This window comes from Propithecus coquereli, unplaced genomic scaffold, assembly GCF_000956105.1.
Source record: "Propithecus coquereli isolate 6110/MARCELLA unplaced genomic scaffold, Pcoq_1.0 Scaffold283, whole genome shotgun sequence".
NCBI classification, from domain to species: Eukaryota; Metazoa; Chordata; class Mammalia; order Primates; family Indriidae; genus Propithecus; species Propithecus coquereli.
Window position 1 is genome coordinate 516,221 of NW_012148430.1, and position 26,455 is coordinate 542,675.

Genomic DNA, 26,455 nt, shown 5'->3' on the forward strand with positions numbered 1-26,455 from the left:
ATCTGTATATGTTTTTTCTTTTTTTCATTTTCTTATTTTATTGCACTTGCTAAGACCTCCAATAGAATACTGAAAAGCATTGTTGAGATGAAACCTCCTTGCCTTGTTTCTGATCTTAGGGGGAAAGCTTTTAGTTTCTCAGCATTAGGTATAATGTTAGCTTTGGGGTTTTGGTAGATGTTCTTTATCAAGTTGAAGAAGTTCCCTCTATTCCTATTTTACTGAAAGTTTTTATCATGAATGGATGTTGGATTTTGTGAAATGTTTTTTTCTACATCTATTGGTATGACCATTTGACTTTTCTTCTGTAGCCTGTCAATGTGATGGATTAAACTTGTTGAGTTTCAAATGTTGAACCAGTCTTGCATACCTGAAATGAATCATACTCGGTCACAGTGTATAATTCTTTTATAAATTGTTGGATTTAATTTGCTAATTTTTTTGAAGATTTTTACATTTATGTTCATGAGAGATATTGTTCTGTGGCTTTCTTTTTTTGTAATGTTGTCTGATTTTGAAATTAGGGTAATGGTGGCCTCATAGTATGAGTTAGGAAATATTTCCTCTGCTTCTACATTCTGGAAGTGATTGTAGAAAATTGGTATCATTTATTCCTTAAATGTTCGGTAGACTTCAGCAATGAACCCGTCTGAGCCTGCTGCTTTCAGTTTTGAAAGATTATTACTTAATTTCAAAATAGATACAGGCCCACTCAGATTGTCTATTTCTTCTAATGTGAGTTTTGGCAGATTTTGTCTTTCAAGGAATCAGACCATTTCAACCAGGTTATCAAATTTGTAAGCATGGAATTGTTCATAGTATTCTTTATCCTTTTAACGTCTGTGGGATCTGTAATGATATTCCCTTTTTCATTTCTAATATGAGTAATTTGTGTCTTCTCTCCTTTTTTTCTTAGCCTGGCTAGAGGCTTATCAATTTTATTGATCTGTTCGAAGAACCGGCTTTTCATTGTATTGATTTTTTTCTGTTGATTTTCTATTTTCCATTTGATTGATTTCTGCACTAATTTTTACTATTTTTCTTCTTCCTTTAGATTTAATTTTGTCTTCTTTTTCTAGTTTCCTTAGGTAGGATATTAGATTATTGATTTTAGATCTTCTTTTCTAATATATGCATTCAATATTATAAATTTCCCTCTAAGCACTTCTTTTGCTCTATCTTACAGACGTTGATAAGTTATATTTCAATTTTCATTTAGTTCAAAATATTTTTTAAATTTCTCTTGAGATTTTTTCTTTGATCCATGTGTTATTTAAAGTGCATTGTTTATCTTTCAAGTATTTTGGAATTTTCCAGCTATCTTTCTGTTACTGATTTCTTGTTTAATTCTGTTGTGATCTAAGAACAGACATTGTATGATTTGTATTCATTTAATTTGTTAAGGTGTGTTTTATGGTTCATAATGTGGTCTGTCCTGGTGAATGTTCCCTGTGAGCTTGAGAATAATGTGTATTCTGCTGGTGTTAGATGAAGTATTCTAAAGATGTCAGCTATATCCAGTTGACTGATCGTGTTCTTGAGTTCAACTCTGTCCTTACTGACTTTCTGCCTGCTGGATCTGTCCGTTACTGATAAAGGGGTGTTGAAGTCTCCAACTATAATAGCGGATTCATCTATTTCTCCTTGTAGTCCTATCGCTTTTTGCCTTGTATATTTTGACACTCAGTTATAGGTGTATGCACTTTATAATTTTTATGTCTTCTCGGAGAATTGACACTTTTACCATATGTAATGCCTCTCTTTATCCCTGATAATTTTCCTTGATCTGAAATCTGCTCTGTCTCAATTTAATATAGCTTATTCTAGCTTTCTTTTGATTAGTGTACATCTTTCTCAATCCCTTTCCTTTTAATCTATATGTGTCTTTATATTTAAACTAAGTCTCTTGTAGATAATATATAATTGGATTTTTTTATTGTTGTTAAGAGATGAGGTCTCCACGCTTTGTTGCCCAGGCTAGAGTGCAGTGGTGCAATCATAGCTCACTGTATCCTCAAACTCTTGAGCTCAAGAGGTCCTCCTTCGTCAGGTGCTCCTGGGCATCTGAGACAACAGGTGCCCACCGCTAGGCCCAGCTAATTTTTTTTCTTATTTTTCTTTCTTTCTTTTTTTTTTTTAAGTGATGGTGTCTTGCTATATGGCTCAGGCTGGCCCCAAACTCCTGGACTCAAGCAATCCTCCTACCTCAGCCTCCTGAGTCTCTGGGATTACAGGCATGAAGGTCTTGTTTTTTGATCTGACAATCTGTCTTTTAATTATTTTATGTTGACTGTTGACATTTAAAGTAATTATTGGTAAAGATGGATTAATACCTGCCTTTTGTTTTTTTACTGTTTTCTATTTGTTGCCCTTATTCTTTCTTTGTTCCTATTTTTGTCTCCTGCTCTTTTTATGCCTTTTCTGGTTTTAATTGAGCATTTTATCAATAATCTGTTTTCTTTCCTTTCTTACCTTCTTATTTTTTTCTTACCTTTTTTTAGGGGTTTCCCTAGAATTTGCAATATACATTCACAACCAATTCAAGTTCACCTTCAAATAACACTTTATCACTTCACTGGTAGTGAAAGTTCTTATTATAACAAAGTATTCCTTTCTCTTCCCCTACCCTGCCCCACCACTTGTATCATTGCTATCATTCATTTCACTTCTCTATAGCTGTAATCATCAAATAGTTTATTGCTATTTATCATTTTGAACACACTGTTATCTGCTAGATCAATGAAGAATAAAAAATAAAAGTTTTTATTTTATTTTCACTAATTCCTTCTCTAATGCTTTTCCTTTCTCTATCTAAATCCAGTTTTCTGATATATATCATTTTTCTTCTCTCTAAAGAACTTCTTTTAATATTTCTTGAAAGGCAGGTCTACTGGCAACAAATTCCCTCAATTTTTATTAGTCTGAGAAAGTCTTTATTTATTTGTCTGAGAAAGTCACTTTTGAGGGATAATTTCACAGGACACAGAATTCTAGGTTGGTGGCTTTATTCTTCAACGCATTGAATATTTGACTCCACTCCCTTCTTGTTGGCATAGTTTGTAAAGAGAAGTCTGATGTAGTTCTTATCCTAGCTCTTCTAGAGGTAAGATGTTTTTTCCCCCGGCTTCTTTCAAGACTTTTTCTTTATTTGATTTTCTGCAGTTTGAATATGATATGCTTAGGGGTAGATATTTAATATTTTGGCTTGTATCTTGGTTGGTGTTCTCTGAGCTTCCTGGATCTGTGATTTGGTATCTGACATTAATTTTAGGAAATACTCAGATACGATTGCTTCAGATATTTCTACTGTTCCTTTCTTTCGTCTCCTTCCAGTATTCCCACTACACATAAGTTACACCTTTCAGAGTTATCCCACAGCTTTTGGCCATTCTGTTCTGTTGTTTTTTGTTTTTCCCAGTCTTTTTTCTCTTTGCTTTTCAGTTTCAGAGGTTTCTACTGAGTTATCTTCAAGCTCAGAGATTCTTTTCTCAGTTGTATCTGGTCTGCTTATGAGCCGTCAGAGGGATTTTTCATTTCTGTGTTAGTGTTTTTGATCTGTGGCATTTCTTTTTCAGTTCTTTATTCGAATTTCCATCTCTCTGCTTATATTGCCCATCTGTTCTTGCATGTCTGCTTCACCCATTAGAGCTCTTACATATTGATCATGGTTGTTTTAAAGTCCCGGTCTTTTAATTCCAGTATCTCTGCCATATCAGACTCTGATTCTGATGCTTCCTCTGTCCCTTCAAACTGTGGAGGTTTTGTTTTGTTTTGTTTTATTTTGCCTTTTAGTATGTCTTGTGGATTTTTTTCCTGGATAGCTGGACATGCTGTATTGCGCAGAAAACTGTGGTAAATAGATCTGTACTAATGTGGTGATAAGGTAGGAGAAGGGAGGCGTTGTGTAGTCATATGATTAGGTGTTAGGTTTTGGTGAACCGGCGCCTCTGGACGGTGAACTTCACACACGCTTCTTGGGAACCCCTCCCTGCCTTAGTCAGGACAGGATGGCTACAGTGGCCTGGGGTTGGGTATTTTCCCTTCCCTCCGGTCAGTTAGGCCTGAGAAAACTGTTAGCAGGTTAGGCTCTGGTAAAATAATTGCTCTTGAAGGTAGGCATTGTTTACAAAAGAATATTCTGACATATTTTAAAGTGGCTTCTTTCCTCCTCTTCCTGCTGGAAGCGTGAGGGGATTTCTCTCTGGTCTTCACTGTGAAAACCAGGCAGGGCTCCTGGGATAAAACTCACAAAAATGTGGAGACCCCTTAAGACTAATTCCCCCTGGAGCTTTTAACTCTGAGACTTGTTCTCACTGAGCCTCCAGCAATTTTTCAATGCATTTTAGGTTTTCCTGACCATGAACTGGTTCTTACAGAGGTTTCTGCTCATGGGCTTTGGCTCTGGAATGCTGTGATTCTCTGTATTAGCTTTTTGGTCTCTGCAGTTTGGGGGGTGCAGTGGTCTGCCCTGCGACCTGAATTCTCTGACAGAACTAAGAAAAGTTGTTGATTTTCAGTTTTCGCAGCTTTTATTTGCTGTTAGGACAGAGCGATCACTTCCAAGCTCCTTTCGTGCCAGACTGGAAACTACCAAGTACTTTCTCTAATTTTTATGATCTATTTATAGATGTTAATAGGAACCTCTTTTTAATTACTGAGGGCCTTTGAGATTCATGCAGTGCAACTTTGGAGATTGGAGATTAAAATATTTCGGGCAAACCATTTGTTATAAATCAAAATGGAAAATAAATTTACTTATGTTGTTAGATAAGATTGCAAAGTAAATTATTTCAACTTTAGGAGTTTCTCTGCACCAAAGACTCTATTTCATTAAGTTCTCAAAGTGTTTCTTATGGTTTTCACTTGAAAAAAAAGTACATATCTGAAACACAAGTCTCAAAAGAGAGAGAAAGAAAAAAAGAGAAATAAACTCCAGTTTATCCAGAGTCATAACTGAGCCTCAATTCTAAATCTAACCTCTTCACCCATCTGTAATTATGGACAGGAGCATTGGGCTGTATAGGCATATCTTCTTTTATTGCGCTTCACTTTATTACGCTTCTCAGATATTCCATTTTTTACAAATTGAAGGTTTGTGGCAACCCTGGGGCAAGTAAGTCTATCAGCGCAATTTTCCCAAGAGCATGTGCTCACTTCGTGTCTCTGTGTCACATTTTGGTAGTCCTTGCAATATGATTATACCTGTTACAGTGATCTGTGATCAGTGATCTTTGATGTTATTATTATAATAGTTTCAGGGTGCTGCGAGCCTACTAAATGTGTGTGTTCTGACTATTCCACCGACTGGCTATTCTCCCATCTCTCACCCTCTCCTCGAGCCTCCCTGTTCCCTGAATCATAACAATGTTGACATTAGGCCAATTAATACCCTTACAATGGCCTCTAAGTGTTCAAGTGAAAGGAATAGTCACACGTCTCTCACTTTCAAATCTAAACCTAAAAATGATTGAGCTTAGTGAGGAAGGCATATCATAAGCCAAGACAGGCTGAAAGCTAGGCCTCTTATGCCAGTTAGCCAAGCTGTGAATGCAAAGAAAAAGTTCTTGAAGGAAATTGAAAGTGCTACTCCAGTGAACACATGAATGATAAGAAAGCAAAACAACTTTATGGCTGATACGGAGAAAGTTTGAGTGATCTGGATAGAAGATCAAACCAGCCGCAACATTCCTCAAAGCCAAAACCTCATCCAGAGCAAGGCCCCTAACTCTCTTCAGTTCTGTGAAGGCTGAGGAGTGTGAGGAAGCTGAAGAAGGAAAGTTTGATTGTAGCAGAGGTTGGTTCATGAGGTTTGAGGAAAGAAGTCATCTCCACAACATAAAAGTGCAAGATGAAGCAACAAGTTCTGGTGGAGAAACTACAGCAAGACATCCAGAAGTTCTAGCTAAGATCGTGGATGAAGGTGACTGTGCTAAACAACAGGTTTTCAGTGCATATGAAGCAGCCTTCTATTGGAAGAAATGCCATCTAGGACTTTCATAGCTAGAGAGAAGTCAATTCCTGGCTTCAAAGCTTCAAGGGACTGGCTGACTGTCTTATTAGGGACTAATGCAGCTGGTGATTTCAAGTTCAAGCCAGTGCACACTTACCATCCTGAAAACCCTAGGGCCCTTAAGAATGATGCTAAATCTACTCTACCTGTGCTCTAGAAGTGGAACAACAAAGCCTGGATGATAGCACATTTGTCATCCATACTTTGTTTGCATAGTTTACTGAATATTTTAAGGACACTGTTGAGACTTACTGCTCAGAAAAAAAAAAGATTCCTTTGAAAATACTATTGCTCATTGACAATGCACATGGTCACCCAAAAGCTCTGATGGAGATGTACAAGGAGATTAATGTTTTCATGCCTGATAACACATAATACATTCTGCAGCCCATGGATCAAAGAGTAATTCCAATGTTCAAGTATTATTATTTAATAAATAATTTCATAAGGCTGTAGCTGCCATAGATAGAATTTCTCTGATAGACCTGGACAAAGTCAATTCACTTTATTGTGGTGATCTGGAACCAAACCCATGGTACCTCCGACTTATGCCTGTATATAAAAACAAATGAAAATCCCGAACAATGACTCAAAACCTCCATAAACAAGCAAGCTACTTTCGATAGGTGAGTTTTCTAAAAACCCTTCCTTAGTAATGCTTTGGTACAGTGGTGATTAGTTCACTTAATAAACATACTGGATGCCACTAGATTTGTGTAAAGCATCCAGAGGCGGGGAACCTGCAGCCTTCTGATTTCAAGATTGTCCTTTTCTAAGCACTAAAGAAGGCAAGAAAAGTTTCATCCCTTTTAATAAAAGCATTTGTTCTGTAAAATTTGGATTCAGTCAAAAGGCTGCACTTAAGGACCTAGAAGACCACATGTGGCCTTAAGGCCACTTTTCCTACTCCTCTAGTAAACTTTTTCAAAGCATATTTAGTTTGGGGGCAATAGATGATTCATACTTGAAAGCAGTTTGGTGATAATTATGATGGAACTTGTAAGGAAATATAAATTAATGAGCTACCTTACGAGAGATAGCACATTGCTCTAATGAAATACCTTTGGGGTCAGAGAGATGTGAGGTCCGATCCAGCTCCACCACGTGGACAAGTTACTTCTCTGAAGCTCAGTTCCTTCATCTGTGAAGCAAGAAGTAAGAATAATTCCTACACGCTTACTAGAGTGCTGACGTACAGTAGTTGTACGCTGTATCTTGGTTTCCACTTCCTTCCATTCCAGTACGGTGACACTTCTAAGTGCTGCTGTTTGTGGAGAGCAGAAGTACCCACAGACATGCTTTATGTGGGCCACATGGTGTTTTTATTTTAAATTTGAATTATTTGACAACAGTTAAAAATTAAGAGTCAGCATAAAATGTAGATTTCTGGTTTCTCCTGAAACTTGCAAAGACTGGGGCCTCCCTGGGGCTTCAAGCTGTGGCAGCTGAGTCACTGTCCCCTCCATCTCACTGGTCTGCATCACCCCTATTGTCTTACACTGGTTCCCTCCCTTACCTTACTAGCATGGCCCCACGGAGACATTTGTGTTTGTGACATCTGATGAGAGTAAAAATGTGGTTAAAGTGTAGGGTTAATGCAGGAAGCCTTGCTGAGGACGTTGGGAGCTGAGTTCAGAGAAAGTTCACGGGCATAGAGTATGTGCTTGTGGATATGAGCTTAAAGCTGCGGGTCTCTGCTGAACCTGTGTTGTACATGAGCTTGCTCTCATGAGTCCTTACTGCAGGTCTTTTGTGCTTAAAGAAGATCAGCTATGGAGTGATTAGTGTGACATCAATGAAATTAGTTCGTGCATATGAAGGATTACAAAGGAGACACATTTTTTCCAGTACAAGCATAGCTTTTACTGGAGCAAACATCCCTCCCTGCTCCCACCAGCCACACAAGAAGCGTGTTAGCTGTCATCTGCTAACCTTTAGGATTAGAGGGATTCAAGCAAGAAAAGCCAAAGAGGGAAGTCTGGCAAAGTTCACTAGGCCTCTCTTTATAGGCAGAACAAAAAAGAACATTGAGGCAATTAGCTGCATATATCAGTCCAAAGTAAATCAAAGAAATTCAAGCAAAAAGTGGGCATTTTGCTTGAATTATGGAGCTAATTATCTCAATCCTCCACATCAGGGCTCCTGGGGAGACCTGGCCTACGAATGTTTTTCCAGCGATCTGGCAGATCCAGAAGCGGAGAGAAAACGTATTATTGTGAGTGCAGCTGCAGAGAGGGTGGCCTGGTGCTGGCTCTGACCAGAACACATGTTGAGAACATCCAGGCCCCGGTGCTGGCCCTCGTGCTAGCGTGGCTGGCTCAGGGCTGGGGTCAGGTCTGGAGAAGACGATTGTGATTGACATGAGGTGAGAGAGGGGTATCGGTGCCCAGAGGAGTCACACTGGCTTACCTTTCAAAATCTTTTTATGTTGTAGGTGATTTTCATTTTTTGGTTTAAAAATACATCTTTTTTCCAACAACTTTTAGCAATAAAAAAGTCAACTCATTAATGAAACCCTTCTGCCTTCAAAGTATGAAATTAAAATATTATTATAACTACAGGCAAGGAAACATTTGGATTATGTGTCATTTAGAAATGATAATAAAGATTATCCATATGGTCTAATGTTGTCAGTGCCTTACATTGCATTAGCAATCACCTAATATGGGTGTGATTTTGATTACGTGGCTCATTTTAAATTCTACTGTGTCCTAGGTCAATCAGTGTCAAGATGATTTACTAGAAAGAGCTGCCATTTTATTTTGTAGATGCTGCTAGGTGCTTGGGCAGAATTCAAACATTTTATGGTGTAGTATTTTTGGTATTATGGTGCTATGGTCTTAAACCTTCTCACTTTATACCTTCTCCTTAAGCATCCCTAATACTATTCTTGTCTGTCTTGGATACATACAACCACCTCTGGTAGTAAGATCTATAAAACTTTGTTTTATCTGTTTATTTATGTTAGTTTTGCTTAGGTTCTTACAGCTTTTGTACAGGTATCTGTAATTTTAGGTGATAAGTTTTTGGTGGTCAGTGAGCAGGACACAGAGGCCAGGATTAATCAATGTCTCAAAAAGAATTGGAAATCTCTGTTCTGTCCTCAACCATTTTGTATTCTCTTCCACCGAGGAGCGGAACAGTGAGGAGTTACTCCGCTAAACTTTCGAGGGAACCCAGCAACATGACATTGTCTACCTTCTGCTCTGTAGGAGTTGAGACTTCGATGGGGAGCTAATTTGGGTTCATTTGGGATTTGGGGTGATGTCATGGCCTCCTGAGAATTCAGTACCAGCTCTTCCGATTCTTCTGAGGCCTGAGCTGCTGTGTCCTCTGTAGGCTCTGGTCAGAACCTACACCCTCTGTGCACATCCGCTGTTGCACATTCTTGACTCCTCCCTAGTTCTTTTCTTTAGGTTTACAATATGCCTTTTAGATTCATCCTTGGATTATTTCGGTTTTGCTTGACAAATATTTATTAGGGTGAATCTTCTCGTCGACACCGTGTATGGCAATGTAGACAATAATTTAGTAAAAAGTTAATACCTCTAGGTGCACATCAGTAAGCAGATTATGATTGTGTTGTTCTAGGATCATTGGTCATTTTAATTTAGCTTATAGCAGAAGAAACATAATGTTTCAGGCTGTGGTTTGGTTGAGAATAGGCAGCAGATGTTTTTCACCTCTGTGTCTGCAGCCTGGAGAGGACCTGATGTGTGGGAAGTACCATACACCAATTTGTGAATGAATGTGTTTAATTGAGTAGAAGTTATTTCTGAACATAGGTCAATACACATGCCAAAGGTCTGCATTCCATTCGAATGCATGTCTACGGTGCCTACATAATTGAACTCTTTGTCTTAAGGAAACTGGCCAAGAAGCGCAAGGAGACCCTGAGCAGCACCCGGCAGGAGATGACCGTGATGGTGAACTCGATGGACAAGAGCTATGCCGAGCAAGGCACGAACTGCGACGAGGCGTTCTCGTTCATGGACACGCACAATCTGAATGGGAGATGTAAGTGCTCACGTTTCTCTTAATACCTCTCTCTGGTATTTCAGGTAGTACTCAGGGATGAAAACACAAAAAGAATTCTTCCTAAAGGATTCTTATGCCACGTCAGTTTCTCCAGTCATTTTAAATGATCCTGAAGACTCTTACATGCTTGGCAAAGATGATGTTGTTCTAAAGGTGATAGTGCGGGGCCAGAGAGCAAGGAAACCACAGTGAAGTTTCTGTAAAGACTGAGAGAGCAGTGACATGCAGCCCTTCCTCTGCTTGAGGAAGAAGCCACCTGTTTCTCATCATCTCTTTTGTTGTTTAGATCCCCTTTGTAAGCTAGCCAGGTGTGGAATTACACAAGGGAAGCCTGTTATAAAACAGTTCACTAAATGGCAGTAACAAGTTAATTGTTTATTTGTTTAGCTGACAGGTTCTGCCTTTATTACAGGGCTATTAGTGGCAATTAATAAATTAAACTGTATTTCAACTTCACAAGTCTCACGCCTCATGCCAGGTGGGTAAATACCTCCCTGTACTTCCACCTGTAATCCAGGTAAAAAGAAGTATTTTAGGAAACTAGCAATTAGATTGACTATATGAAGCCCAAAAGGAATAGTTGTTTTGTCCCTGGTGATCTTCTCGGAGACCAGAGGTAGCTGCAGGGGTACATGCCTGACTCTGTGGCTCAAGGCACACACTCACCAAGTTCAAGGTTGGGGGTTTCTTTACTGTGTGAAATCTGTGCCACAGACCACTGCTGACCCCAGCTACATAATCAGGATGCTGGCCAGCATGGGGGTGGAGTCAAAGAACAGCTATTAATGTTACCCCCCCCAAAAAAACAAAAGTGCACGTAAAGTCTGGGGATGGAGGGGGGCATAACTGGAAGGAACACAGAAATAGTGTCTGGAGGGGGTGACAGATAGCAGCTTGGACAGTGTGGGCCCCGAGCCTTGTGCGTAGAATTCGGTCTCTTATTTTTTTTCCTGCTGTAGAGGCCAGTTGTTCGAGCTTATCCTCCTGTATTCCTTTGCTTCTCACGTGCTCCTGGCCCCGTGGCACACGTGCATCCCACGCTGCTTTGGCGCTGGTGCACAAGACTGCGCCGCTCTGTTTTCATCCTCGGCCTTCGTTCCTTCCCCTTTCGTGTCACTTCCAGGATAGGTAATAGAAGCCGTGGTATCTCAGTACACCACGAACGACTTCCCATTTTTTTCATAGAACTCTCTCTGCTTTTTTGTAGCAGATATTATTTATTTAAAAATACATTTATAATGCATTCAACTGTCAAAATAAAGCAACCTGTGGTGCATCTGTTGTGGGCTGGGGTCGGAGGAGCACTTTTGACCACACACAGGGTTAGAATTTTTGTAGCAGCAGCTATTTCTTGAATGTCAGTATGAAAGGGACCACAGAGATATATGTTCTCACTTTCTGGAATAACCCATTAATGTTCCAAACTTTCTATTTCATGGTGAAATTTCTCTCGAATAAATTTACTTGGAATTACTCACCCAAAGAGCAGGAACCTGTATCAGTAGTTTCTAGGCGTTTGAAGTGTGAACAACAGGGGATATTCGCCTCTGGACAGGAAGTTCAATTTGGCAGTTACTTTTTAAAAAGCGAATGTATCTGTGGGAATCCAAAAATGTTCATGCAAAAAGGACTGCTGAAGAAGCCGATGTTAGTTAGCTTCCCCAGCTGATCGGCTATTAGGCATGATTTTATGTCTCCCCCGTTAATAAAGCCCGCAGAAGAAACACCACAGTAGACTTTCCATGTTCCTCCTGCTCTTTGAGCAATGAGCAGGTCTCATCAAATCTCATCCACAAGGTGGCCCTGAAGGTAAACTTCATCCTAGTGATCTCTTAGTGCCTTTAAAGTAAGAGAACAGTTCCCAAGAAGAAAACCTTCAGGAAAAGTGTTCATTAGACCACAAGGCTGCCAGCACCACACCTACGACAAGCATGGGTACGTGTGAGATCTTTTAGGGTTGGGAGAAAGTGCTAGAAGTTGTGAGGTGAGTAACTTTTAGAAATGACACAGTGAGGAAAATGAAATTAGAGAATTTAAAAATAAGCATGAACACATTTATGAGAGTGGGGAATAACCTGTCCACCAAAGCAAATAAGAGTTGTACCATCTCCTCTAATATGCCATAAAAGGGAAAATAGATGTGGATAGTGGGGATGGGTTTAATTTTTATGCTCAGAGATGAAAGTATTTTAAAATATTTTATTTTAACAAAAAGGTGAAAATAAATATAGTTACTTTATATATTCTCTGCACATTTTTACCAACCATATAAAAATGTCTGCAGGTAATGAAGAAGCATTATTCTCGTTGACCCTGGCATATCCTATTGGTACTCATTTTGTTTTTCATTCTTATTTTCATCGGTTCTCTTTTTTCCTGGCAACTTACCATAAACATACGATATAAATGTGATACTTCTCTGTTTTAGAAAAATATCTTAAAAATGGCAGCCTGGGTTCTGGTCCTTGTTCTGTCACTTACTAATTCCACACGTTAAAAATATAAACACAGTTAATGGCACTATCCTAAAGGAACTGCTCCTGGAGAGTTTAAATGTATTAACATGTCATCAGAACAATTATTCCCTGTCCACAGCAGGATTGGTTGTGCTGCCCATAAACAGTGATGTGATTGCACGTTAGTGTCTTCATCAGGAACTCGGCAGCACGTAGATCGTATAGCTACATCAGAGGAGTTAAGATTTGGACTGAAGTTTCACCAGCTGAGCACATTCAAATCTTTATACTTTAATTAAATTAAAGTGTTTTTGAAACACTAATCAATTAAGACATTTGGAGAGAGTTTAAAATGTCTCTTAAAAATAGGAAAGATCCATTTTCAATGAAATCAAGTAAATTAGATGGGGTCGACTTTCCCTCTTGATAACAGGGAGAAATAGAATGTGTAACGGTTCAATCTTGAGTGTTTCAGAGGAATATTTCTAAGAAAAATAAGCATTTTCATAAATATTTAAAAGACTAATAGAACAATATGAAGGCATGAGGCTTTCTCCTAAATATAGTACACACGGAACAGCACCTTTATTTTTCATAAACCAAGTCATAGCATTGTGGAGAATTCTCTGCATATCCAAATTGTAAGGAGGAAGAGGATTTAGCAAACTACAGAAATAGTGACATTCAGAATATTCTCCAAAAGCCATGTGTAGACACATTCTTCTACTTTTTGTTGTAAAATTCAGCTCAGCCTGCTAGCAGAATTCCATAAGCGAAGGCTAGAGGTCACAACAGAAGTCCGATGAATTTTTCTACCCAAAATGCTGGCCGCGGTTGTGGGTTTTCTCTTCATTGGTGGGGCAAAAGACTTGGAGTGGTAAAAGGGTGCTCATCTTCTAAAGGACAAGTAGCTACCCAGAAACAGCTGGGAACGGTGATATTCGCCACGCAGGTGTCGGCGCATCTCGGAGATGTCTTCCTGTCAGCATTCCACTCCAGCACGGAGTCGCTGCGGCGGCCTCAGAGTGCTGTGTTCAGAGTGCGTATACCTCTCTACAGCTGCTGACCTGCCTTTCTTTTATTTACAGCTGTGTCTTCACCGTCATCCTTTACAATGAAAACAAACACACTGAGCACATCGGTGCCTAATTCCTATTACCCAGGTAACAGATTTTTCCATTGTTTTATCCCTCATAACCCCTTAGCGGTCAGAATCAATCAGCCCTCACTATGCTATCCGTGATGCTTCAGGAGCTTACTATGTTTGAGATGTTGTAACCCAATGCTTTCTACGACTTTCTGTGCAGAAATTGGGGGACCGTTCATCAATCATTTACTGTTCTTTCTCTTTTTACTTTCTCTGCATTGACCTGCTTTCGATGTATGACAGACCCATTTGTGCCAACTGCAATTTTAGGTGAGAACATTTCCCTTTACCACAGTTTATTGCAGGAGTAATTTAGAAAGTCAGTGGCCACTCTGTAGGAAATTGCGGCTTTAATTCTGTATGTTGTAGTGATTATAAGCAGGACATGGGAGTGGTGGGTGGCCTTTGGGCGGTGGGCAGGGTTAGATGAGAAAAAGACTTTCTTGAAATAGTCAACATTGATAAGGAGGGTTTGCTGCATGCATGTTGGGGATGATACCAAAAGGTTCAAAGGAACAATCCCAGTTCTGGTATTCTCCCTTTCTGTGTTCAGAATTGAAGGTTAGGTCTGATCCCAAGGGAAAGAACCATGTCATCACCCAGCTGTGTACTTCCAAGAGTTGAATTCTGTCAAATGTGATAGTCATAAAAGTGAAAATAGCTTCTCATTATTTTCACTTATTGCTAAGCACTAAAAACTTCAATTTCAAAAATAGCGTTTTTCTAATTATGCCTAATGGTATGCAGAAAAATGATCACAATAGAATTTTGGCCCCCTACCCATCCTCAGTGCCACTCACGGCACCCTCCCAGCATTCCAAAGTGTCTGTCACAGAGTGGAATTTCAAAGGAGCTGAAGATCTGAACAGCGAAATGACAAGATGGCACTTTATAATCATATGGTTTATTATGTGTCAGATGTCATAGAAAGGAACTAAAATGTTAGCCCACTGGGGCAGAATGCATTTAAAGTATGAAATATTCCCAGCAGGGGGTTACAGAAAAAAAATCCTGTTTGTTCAATATAAGAAGGGTGAGGAGAAAAATGGCATTACCTGGGCTGTGATAACCAAACAAGCATGAGCTGCTGTTGCATTTGAGACGCAAAAATAACCCGAGCGTATCACGGCTGTGTTCTCTTTCTACTACTAACCTTACCGAAAAGGAGTACAACAAAAACGACTTCAAGGTATATAACAATTCATTGTAGCAAGAGTTCCATCCTCAGTTGTTCGACTTCTCCTTCGTAATTCTCTTTACAAGGGTTTATATCTTTGCAACGTAATTTTTTCCCCTGTGCTTCTCTTTTCTCTAAGTTGTTACGTGTGTAGAGGGTAATTTTTATTTTCCTTATGGTGTTCTCTGGGGTTAAGCAAGTTTGTTGCCTGTGGAAAAAAATGAACTAAGCTAGAAGTTTTAAGAATGGATCTAAAAGAGAATTTTTGAATTTTGCATCATTTTGAGGGCTGACAAAGCCCACTAAATCCCCTCCTCCAGCCTTTTACTATAAAACTATAAGGGAAAGAAAGCTGCATTTTTATTATTTTCATAAGTGAGGGGCACAGGCTAATCTTAGGCCCCAGAACAATGTAATCTACATGCAAATGACATTTGCAGAATCTTTTGATAGACAAAGATTTGCGATTTCTTTGTGCGCTGTGGCATTCATTTGAGGTTCCTCCAGTAGATATTCTGACCTCGGGGGAGCTGTGAGTGGGGAGGGCTGAGACGTGCATTGTCAAAAGGAAAGAAAATGTTCAGATTTCACAGCAGGATTAAGATAAGCTTATTAAACAAATATCATTTTTTAAAGTCGCTGCTTTGTTATTATGAACATTAATGACATCTTTTAAAGTTGGTTAGGCTTTTTTACCAAGACAGAATCACTTGCACAGACAATTCAAGTAGCAAAAATGATGCAGATTGTGGAAAAAGAAGTCAGCCAGACAGACAAATAACTGTTAACATGTATGGCCTGTGCAGGTACCAGCATCACAAATGGCAGTGCTTGGAGACGGTTCCTAATGTATTACTCAGTGCAAATGTGAATCTGTATATCGCATAATAAGGACTGGCAAGGCTATCCCTTGAAACCATGGGCAGAAGATGAGCTGCATGGCAACTCTAGCACTTCTGGAGGATAGTAGCAGTTATAATTGACATTAAGACAAGAAGAAATGTTTTGTGCATCAGAGCTCAACACAATCAAGTCCTCTAGTACCTTTCCCTCCACCTCTCGTGGAGGTGCTCAGCTCTAAGGTATAGAGCTTAAGTACACCTGTAGCTCATTTGCTTGCAAAAATATAGATAGATAGATGGGTGGATGGATAGATAGATAGAACACCCCCCACCTCAAATTAGAGGTTTAATTTCAATTTTGTTTTTCAATTGGTTTGTCAAAAATTCAGGAGAATTCATAATATAAGCAGAATTAATTTTCAGTTCTAGAAAATGATCTGAACTGTTAGGGAGAAGCTTTATTTCTGATTTCCTCTTAGGCATTATTTTTAATTAAAAAATTATTGGTGGGTGATTTTTTTAACACATAAAGGAAATTAATGATAAATGATATGTTTTATTAGTAATAATTCTTTTTTAAGAAGTCACAGAAAACTGATTAATCACTAATTTTAGTGGAATCAAGAATTTCTAGTAGTATGTGACCCAATTTCATAACAGATATCGCAGGAGAAACCTTCTATTACCTCTTCCATATGCATGTGCTAGGTAATAGCAGTTTTCTTAGATGGACCTGGTAGTGTTTACATGCTTTAAAGACATGTTCCACATTAGTAATGAGGCCAAGATGGCATAATGCTGTGCAGGATGATTATGTACAACAGTGACAGTGGTTGTATCTCTGTGGATTTAAAACTTCCAAGAATACCCAGCCCTGGGATCAGAGCATTGCTAGGTTGCTGGTGTAACCACGTGAAAGGCCCAAATCATTCAGGGGAAGTTGAGAAGGTCAGCCCACGATGGAGGGCGTATTAATTACGTTCATCCCACAAGGTACAAAACTGCGAGAATGAGAGAGGCACAGAGGGGAAACTAATTAATGTTCCATTTATTTTACTATAAAGAACAGAACTTCCTGTCATGGCAACTAAAAGCTCAAGGGATTCAGTACTTCAGCAGGGTTCCTGTATCCCTGTTTATGAAGCTTGGCAGTTGCCAGCGAACGAATCTGTTGTGAAAATTTCCAGGTTTATTTGTGACTGTTCAAGGAAAGTGGGAACACATGAATTGCTAAATTTCAAAGCAAATCCAAATGAAAAAAAAAATCATAAAATCAGCTTACCACCCTTTTTTATTTTGTCTTGTGTCTTTAGCCACCTTGTAGTGATCCAGGTGCCATTTCAGCAACAGCAACATAGCTACACACTTGTATACCACCTGTCATGCCATGCATCCCCAGGTGCTTTGCAACGCAGATAGAAATCGGGTTTCAAACCAGGCCCTGCTAACCAAGCACCCTTGCACTAAATTTCTTTTGGTGCTGAACTTCTCAGTAAAAAAAATAATGATAATAATTAACTATAGCTGAATTCCCTATTGATAAACTAGTAATTTTTAAAAATTAAATATATCCTTTATATGTTTTAATTCTTTATATCTGGAATCAATTCTGATACAATATTCTCATTTTAAGTGACTTTAGCATTATATTTTGCCAATACGCATCCTCAATAATAAAACAGCTAAAGGGGTTCAGCATTATAATGAGTTAACCTGTAGAATGTGGAATTATTAGTCTAATAGCACTTTCCTGCATAAGACATTTTTAATAGCTACCATTTCTGCAGTTCAGTAACCCAATTTACTAGTAGTCTTCTGTTAAAATATAGCCTCTTTAGGCTTATGTGACCAAATTTTGGCATTAATTTTGTAGTACAATTTGGTTGACTTGTTCAAGAAATTTAAATGAGAAAATGTGTTGAATACAAATAAGACTTACTTAGTCATTACTTGGTTCATGGGGGATGAAAGGCAATTATAATACTAATTTTAACCTCCTTTTTGTTATTGAGTACTTAAATTAAACACCTCCATCCTAATGTGATGGGAGAATTGAGGCTTTGCCCTCTGACCACCTCTCAATAGAAAACTTAACTGGAAAATTAAAGCACAAAATAAAAACTACCTGTAATTATTCACGCAGTACTATTGCTTATGCCCTGTTTCCTTTTTCTCCTCCTTTTTTCTCCTGATATGTATCTTCTTAAAAGTGCCAATAAATGGTAAGTTCCCCAATTTGCCCCATGGAAAAGTTGCGGAGGGAGTGGGAGTGTGTGTCTTACCGGTAGATTCTGACGAAGCCAGCTGGTACTGCTCTGTGCTGGCCTGCATGTTTGCTGTTGTAGAACATTCCATGTGTGATGTGTTGCTCCACAATATTTTGTCAAGCTTTCCGATACTGGAGCATGCAAAGTGACTCATCAAAACGTTATCCCCAAACCAATTTCCTTTTATTTTTCTGCTCTTTGATTTCATGTGTTAAGTCCACATTTCCATTGCTAGCTTTCTAAGCCAAACCATTTTGTGCACTTTTATTTTGCTCACAGAACATTCGTGCAGAGTTTATTTACATCACCATACAAACTAGTTAACTAATGTTTGGAAGAATACAAGACTGGTTTTGCACCGGGTCTTGGTGAAGTTTCAGATTGAAACTTCCACAAACCTTAGCACTGAAAGCCTAAAGGGCCCTTATCAATTAGCTTTTTGAAAGCAATATATCGTTTGGACTGCTTTGTAAAAACAAAGATTTCTGCACATTCCTATCAGTATTGCCAACCCCATTTAAACTTCTAAACATTTAACTTTTCTTTTTTGCTGAGCCATCGTAGGGAATTTTGCAGCCATAGGTTGAGGGGATGTCAGCGGCCAGCTGCTTAGCATTCTCAGTGATGCCGACTTAGTCCCCTGGCCCTCTCTCATTTTCTCCCTGGTCTTCTTTTCCTAGATGAAACCCACACAATGGCCAGCGATACCAGCAGCCTGGTGCAGTCCCACACTTACAAGAAGCGCGAGCCAGCCGACGTGCCCTACCAGACTGGGCAGCTTCACCCCGCCATCCGGGTGGCAGACCTGCTCCAGCACATCACGCAGATGAAGTGTGCCGAGGGCTACGGCTTCAAGGAGGAATATGAGGTGAGCACCAGCTCCGTGCCAGGGCTCCTTCCTGGTTTCTTCTTGGACACCGCACGAGGTACTGTGCTCCCAGCTCATTCAGTAGGCCAGACAAACCCCACGAGAGATACCAGAGGGGACTAGGTACAGTCATCCCTCAGCACTGGTTCCAGGACCCCAGTGGATACCAAAATCCATGCATGTTCAAGTCTTGCAGTGAGCCCCACAGAACCAAGGATACAAAAAGTTGGCCCTCCGTATCCATGGGTTCGCATCCCTAGAATACTGTATTTTTCATCCTTGTTTGGTTGAATCCGTGATGTGAAACCCTCAGGTACAACGGGCCAACTGTATTTTATCCATGGATCTATTTCCATTTGCTGGTAAGACTTATTACGAAGAAGTTCATGTGTGTTAGATGGAAAAAGGAAGAACGTGCTATGTTTTGCTTCATTTTGCATAAATAATGTAATGAAAACAGAGACCTACCAGGCTCTCTTCCCCTCCCCATTCTTTCTAATTTTTATGTCTTTTTTTCTTCTCTCTGTCAGAATTAAGTTTTAGTTCATGTTTCCCTCCCCATTCTTGATTACCTTCCTTGGCTTTTCCTATAATTAAGTATGATATTAAATCCTAATAATTTTATAGTTGTTATCTCAGGAAGAAACTGTCCACTTAAAGCAATTATAGACCAACCAGCAATGTCATGTAGTAGAGATTAGACAGCAGTGCAGGGACTGGCTATTATCATGGTTGTGACAGCTGTTACTGTCCAGCCAGCCTAGGGAGCACGCTGCTGTCCTGGGCAATTTTGTGGACAGCTGTCGGGGGCATTTCCGGGAATGGTAATATTCACCTACATATATAAAAGGTAGGGCTTACCTCTCTCACAGCCTGTGCCATTAGCTAATTCTGTTGGAAGGTCATTCAAGAACTGAAGAGAATTAAGTGACTTGAAGACATCTGATTCAAAGAAGTACGGGCATGTGTGGGTGGGGGTGGTGAGGCAGGAAGGTTGGATTGCTTTTTTTATGTTATTAAAATTAGTTTACAGTCATTGATGAAGATAAAGTAACATGCTTACTCAGAATAAAAATAGAATTATGTAGCTATGTGGGTTTTTAAATCTTAGAATGTGGTTCTGGTCCCATGTTTACCTAACTAGCTCATAGTTGGGAGACATCTTGCCGAGAATTAGAGCATTGTTAGAATCAGTTCCTACCACCTCTATGGCCAGTGAATTTCTACCTTTGCTTCTTCCTCTCCTTGTGGGTACACTCACGACACTTCATTTTATGCCCCAGATGCCACCTTGTCTTGGGGTTGGCTCTCGTTCCAAGCTGGTCAAAGATTCATTACAGCATTCAAAGCAACACATGGTGCCACTGCTGGCTGGGCCACTGCTACGCTTCTTGTGAGTGTTTGTCCAAAGCAGACAAGTAGACACACTTTGCGTTGCTAGTAACATGCACAGCCTGGTGTGTTCCCAGTGACCTTAGTTCAGAAGACTTCAAAGCCAAAGAAGCTGATCCAAACCATGCCCCTGAGTTTGATTTAAGTCCAGAAAATATTTTCAAATGAAGTTCTGAGTTTTAGCAACCCTGAAATTCTTAGACTTACCTTTAGTGATTCAATGTATAATTCAGTGAAATTGACTGCCTTTGCATATTTCCTTATGCACTTTTAAAGGCTAGCTTAGGAATTAATAGGATTAAGAGTAAGACTTCCAAAAGTATTAATATCTTATGAAAAGACAAAATTAGGTTATTGAGAAAATGTAAGCCTAATGAATAGAGATGATGTCTTATTTCTATCTAATATTCTGAATGCAGGTATTGCTCAAATGTTTAGTAAAGCTGTTAATGTCAAAGAGATTAGTTTTAGGCTCAAATAACAATTCATAAAATAACCTGAGTCCAATTTTTCATGAACTATTTAAAAACACCTATCTTGTGACTTCTTATAACACACTATGACAGTGCATACTTGAAAGATGCAAAAAATTATTGTCCACTCAGATCTCCTGAAGAAATATGATTTCTAAGTGTAAAGTATTTTATACTCATTTCAAGTGTAGTATGACTGAAAATTCATTGATTTCCCAAAATAAAATGTGTTAATTACATTTCAAAAAACTCTTTTTTTCATTTTAGCTATTCAGTAATCAGAGAGGACTGCTAAAAAGTAAATACTTTAAATTCCAAACTGTTTTCAATTAAAACAAAACAAAAAGAAGGAAAGAAGTGATAAGGGAAAAAATGAAAAAAGAACATACGTTAGAGAGGAAATCAGGAACTATGATCACGCCACCACAGTCTAGCCTGGGCAGCAGAGTGAGACGCTGCCTCAAAAAAAAAAAAAAAATCACAGTATCAACCTAACAAGGCTGCTGTGAGGGTTACTCATCGACGCAGCACAAGCGCAGGAATGATGTCGAGCGCGTGGTAAGCGTTCATTGGAAGTGCTAGTAGTAGAAGAAAAAAATAGTAACTTATAATAAGATCCAAGAGCAGAAGTTGACACCACGTCCTTTTAAGGGAAACTGTGTTATGTGGAGGTTTCAGTACATCTCTGTGGTCTCTCGTGTAGAACAGTCTGAGGAAAGAATGGGACACTCACTTTCTAGAAAGAGCTTAGTACTTTCTGCTTCATCTGTAGGGCTGTAACTTCCTTACCATGTATCATGGTAACTTAAAAATTTTTAAAAAACTTAAAAATAAATAGGTAGGTTTGATTCTGTAGATTAAGAGTTTAAGAACTGAGAAAATAAGTATAAAATATGTGCTTTCTCCTTTTATTGCTAAATAGTATTGTCCTATCTAAGCTAGGAAAACCTAAGGGTAACTGTAGACCAAAGAATCCTCTTTAAAAAAAAAAAACAGTTACATTGGTGTCTTTGGCAAAATAGGATTTGAGGGAGAGTTTGATTGAACAAGTTACATGCTGTGCTTGGTGCCAGGGATACAGAGGAGAAATGCATCTCCCGGCCCCCAGGAAGCTGACAGGGCAGGAGCAAGCAGCCAGGGGGTGACCCCACATGCCCAAGGGAGATGTGCAGGGGTGCTCGGAAGGCCAGTGGGGGCCCCTGAGCCAGCTTGGGGTAACGATGACTTTTCTCCCTGAAGATGAGTGAGAGTTGGCAGAAGGGGAGACAGGGAGGCCGTCAGGCCAACGCAAAAGCAGGAGAATGGGGTGGTCTGGGGAGACGGCCGGAGTCCTCTATGCCTGAGTCCCGCAGTGGGGTCTCTGATCACGAAGGGCCTCGCGTGTCACATTGGGAAGTTTGGGTGGCATTCTGGAAGCAATGAGAAGAAAAGAAAGATGCATCACGAGTCTCATTCCTGTACTTGCATGGAGATCTATTTAGTAGGAACGGCTCACGTTTTAAATATTTTTTTTATATGAGGCCACAAGAATTGCTTAAAAGGTAACAATCGGTACCCAAAATATTAATAGTAAAGGGGAGAGGGAAGATGTATTCAGTGAAAAGTGTAATGGGAAGGATACTGCTCCATCCCCGTTCAAAAATGCCGGGAACTCTTGGCTTCAAGACTTGCTGGAGCAGGGAGTTACTTCAGTGCTGAAGCGTCTTTGGGGATGAAACCTAAAGGACGACTCTGGTTGTTGCTGTGACTGTGTCATCATCCACTCGGTCTTTCTGGTCTTCTTCGATCTGTGGATAGCAGGAAAAACCAGTCACCCGGGTTGTAAAGTATTTCTGAAGTGGCGACGTTCTCTCTGTTGAACCCATTTCAACCAGTTCCTCTTTATCTTTTCCAAGACAGCAATGTCTGAAAATTGGCGTAAACACTGGAAGGATTCATTACTGATCAAGTAGCCGACAGAAGTGTGTCCAAACGAGAGGGAAACATGTGGTGGGGATGCGATGGAGCAGTGCTCAGTGCAGATTTTTTATTTGATTTTGTTCTAACAAGATAGTCGTATGGCACCTCTCACCAGGGAGATGCAATAATTTGATTCAAAAGAAACTCAGACATGAATCACAATAAAGAAGTAAACATGCATTTGAATTGAACAGAAAATGGCATGTTGTCAACAGAGACTGGTGCAGGGATCTCAGGAGAGAGACCCATTGGAAAAGGGAAGTTTGTTTGTGTCGCTGCAAGAGAGGAGACAAGACAAGATGGTTCTTCCTGCCAACAAGCAACGGGCAGACAGTCTCCCTGCGGGGAGATCGCTGCACTAAAGAGGGACAGCATAGGACTTAGCCACCCTGCCCTGCAGACAGTAGGGCCTTTCTCAGCTGAAGTGGAAAAGAGGGATTTGCCCTGACTCTGCAGCTCTGCCCTGAGCCAGTAGACCTGCCCCAGACGGGTGTGCTGTGCGCACCCCTTCCCGTTCCTCCTGTCCCGGAGTGAGAGCTGCAAGGTGTTCAAGACCATGCCAGGTCCCAGGCGTGGTGACGCTGAGCATGTGGGGAGTGAGGTTGTCTCGCTTGTCACCCCCAAAGGGCCTGGTTTACACCTCGATTTCTGAACTGAGTCTAAGTCCCTTTGGGAATCCAAGCAGAAAGACATTATTAACCTTAAGTAGGAAAACAGGCATGTTATTCAGAAACACATTTTGCTGTATCTTTAAAATTAAGATAAAGAAAGAACAGAAATTGAAACTACTTCCAGACAGGACATCCTGAAAAACACAGACAGTACTATTTCATTAGTTAGTAACATCACTCTGGGGCACAAAAATGTATTTTCCAGTTACCAGAAATGAAACTTATCAGAAGCCTAAGTAACTATTTGCACCCTACTCTGCAGAATATATTTAGGTATATACACGTGTGTGTGCATGCATATCTAAATATATTTAGGAAAACATTATCCTTATTCCACCAACTTTTCTCATATGTATCTCTCTAGAGCACAAACACTGGTGATTAATTTTATAATTGAACATGGAGATTGTTTTTTAGCTCAAACTGGGGAATTGAAGACATGCAAAATCTTCAGGGTTAGGTATAGCCTGTGACATTTTCTGCGGAACATGAATTTCCTTTAAACATTGTCTTTCTTCTTGTAGCTCCTTGTAGATATTTTTTAAACATATGGGTTATTTATCTTCCCTCTCTTATCCTTTCCCGTTTTCTAAGTAAAACAGCGGATTTTGTTAAATACAAGCACAATGTATTATTTGATGCCTTTGTCTATGTTTGGCAAAGTTGTAGCAAGGTAAGAAAGGATTATTATTAAAATGTCTCACCTGCCCTCCAAATTCTCACTGTTTTCTCATTTACCTGCCTCCCGCCTCAGAGAAGCCAGCTGGCTTAGTCTGTCCAGCGTGGCTGTGGCAGAGTACCCGAGGCCGGGTTCTCTGTAAGGAGAAGAGGGTCTGCAGGCTGGGGGGTACAGGAAGCATGGCACCGTGGCACCAGCATCTGCCCATCTTCTGATGAGGGCCAAAACGTGGTGGAGAAGGTCAAAGGGGAAGCAGACACTTGTGAAGAGAGAGGACTGACCAGGAGGAGGAACCTCGCTTTATGACAATGGGGACCAGTCCAGTCTTGGCAGAGTGAGAACTCACTCACTCCTCCAGACGGACGCAAGGCATTCGTGAGGGACCCACCCCATGACCCAAACCCTTCCCCCACCAGGCCCGGCCATAGCACCGGTATCTCCTACCAAAAAAACCGAAACAAAACACTCCCGGAAAACCACCTGCTCTCTGCCGAGGTTGCAGCTCTCATTCCCTAACTTCAGATGCCCTTAGCTGGGGAAGACAGTCCCCCGGGGTTTCTAAACCTGCCCAGCTGCAGGGTGCGGGAGGAGAGCACCCCGGGCACCAGCCTCTCCCTTGCTGGGGTTGGTTGGCAGAGGGGAACTGCACATCCTCAGGGAAGCGTTTCAAGATTGGTGCACAGCAGCCCCGTGGATGGTGTTTTGAAAACAGAGGCAGGAGCAGGTGGAGGGAAAGGCACTCCTGTTACTCAGCTGATGGAACCGCTGCCTGGGCGCAGCTGTCCAGAGTGGGAGGCGCCCCTTCCCCTCACCTCCAGCCCGCGCACTTCTCGGATGTGCTTTTCCGTTCGCGTTTCATATGCGGAGGCACCAGCTGAGTCAGTCAGTTGGCGCAATCAGTGCAGGTTGTTTTCCATCCCACAGGACACAAAATGAAGCCATAAGCCACTGAAAGCTAAGGCTGGGGAGCGGGGGGCGGGGGGGCCTGGCAGGCACTGCACATGCGTCGAGAACCACAGCAGCTGCGCCTCCAGTGGCTCAAGCAGCCAAGTGATTGGTAACATGCTTTTTCTTTCCTGTAATTATTATGGTGATGGTGATCCAGGTCCATAAGAAAATGATAAAAACTTCTCTCTGAAATGTCGAGATGGCTTTGAGCTATTTGGGCAAGTCAGGTGTGTGGGTTTATGGATGCTTTCTTAGTGAATTGAAGTTTCCACATATTTTTAAATAATGCAGGAGAGAGTTGGTTTTACTGTGATACTTGGTTTATTTTTCCTAAAGTACCAATATAAAAGTGTCTGTTTAATTTGCTGCCCTCTCCACTCTGTCCCGCCTGCTTTCAGGGCCTCTCACACATTAGCTGATGTTTTTATGCACTTTCCTTTTGCCCTGGCCTCTGATGACATCATGTACCTGCTCACACTTCAGAAAATGAGATTAAAAATTGTTATTTCCTGCAACTCTCTGCACTCCCTCTGATGATAATTCATGGCAGTCGACATTTTCCAATTTGTTTCAAGCACTTCTAGGCAGCAGTCTGGTTTCCATTTTGAAGCTGGTTATTAGAATTTTCTTTATCTAACCTGAGAGAAGTTAAGCAATTTTCCCACTTGTTAACATGCTTTTAGTGTCAGATGCCATTAGCCACAAGTGCTTTCTCGGAGGACCTGGCCCAGAGGGGCGGGAAGCGCGCCTGTGTGTCCACATCTGCGGGCCTTGTGTGTATCTGGGATCAGTCCCGTGCTTTTCCTTAGTTTGATGCTGTCACCACCCACTAACGTGGTCAAACCGGATTTTTCACAGCTGTCCTTGCCCTTCCCTCTCCTACAGCTCCACACCAGCAGGTCACAAGTGCCAACGACTTTCCTCCTCCCCATTTTGCAGTCACACCCTCTTCCCCTCCTGCACGGCCTAGCCATCGTGGCCTGGCTGTCGGAAGAGTGCCCAAACCCGCCTGCCTACCCTCAGTCCCTCCCCTGCAAAGCTGCCCCCCCGGCTCTGCAACCAGTTTTCTTTGTAAGACATAGATGTTAGCGTGTTTGGTGCTCAAAACTCTGCTGTGTATTCTTCCCAAAAATAGGAAACTCAGACCTCAGCCTTTCGTTTTAACTGTCCACTTTCCGCTGTGTGCGCTGAGCCACTCACCATCTCACACTCTGAGCCTGCAGTCTCTGTGGCTCCTGCAGTCTCTGTGGCTCCGGGCCTGCTGGGCATCCTGGCCTCTGCCTGCAGTGACTGCCAAGCTCCTCCTCCACGTGCCAGACCCCTTCAGACCCAGCTCAGGTGTGACACCACCCGAAATTGTCCCTACTCTCCCAGTCAGAAGCAACCATTCCCCCTACAGTCTCATAGCTCTGTGTTTGAATAATGTAAGAGGCAATGTATTAATTGATAGTACTATAGGCAATATAGTAATTGATTTATTCAGTAGATATTTGACAAACACTGCTAAATATTTGCTGAATTGATTTCT

General features: G+C 40.8%; 1 protein-coding gene across 1 annotated transcript in view; it reads left to right on the forward strand.

Annotated features, from left to right (window-relative positions):
* Window positions 1-26,455, forward strand: part of PTPRM (protein tyrosine phosphatase, receptor type, M) — a gene marked incomplete at its 5' end in the record, with an annotated part of 602,721 nt that overhangs the window by 410,370 nt on the left and 165,896 nt on the right. Inside the window, 3 exons of the mRNA XM_012648382.1 lie at window positions 9,876-10,027; window positions 13,593-13,667; window positions 18,618-18,805. Of these exons, the coding sequence (XP_012503836.1) occupies window positions 9,876-10,027; window positions 13,593-13,667; window positions 18,618-18,805 (415 nt within the window). The remainder of the gene's footprint in view (window positions 1-9,875; window positions 10,028-13,592; window positions 13,668-18,617; window positions 18,806-26,455) is intronic.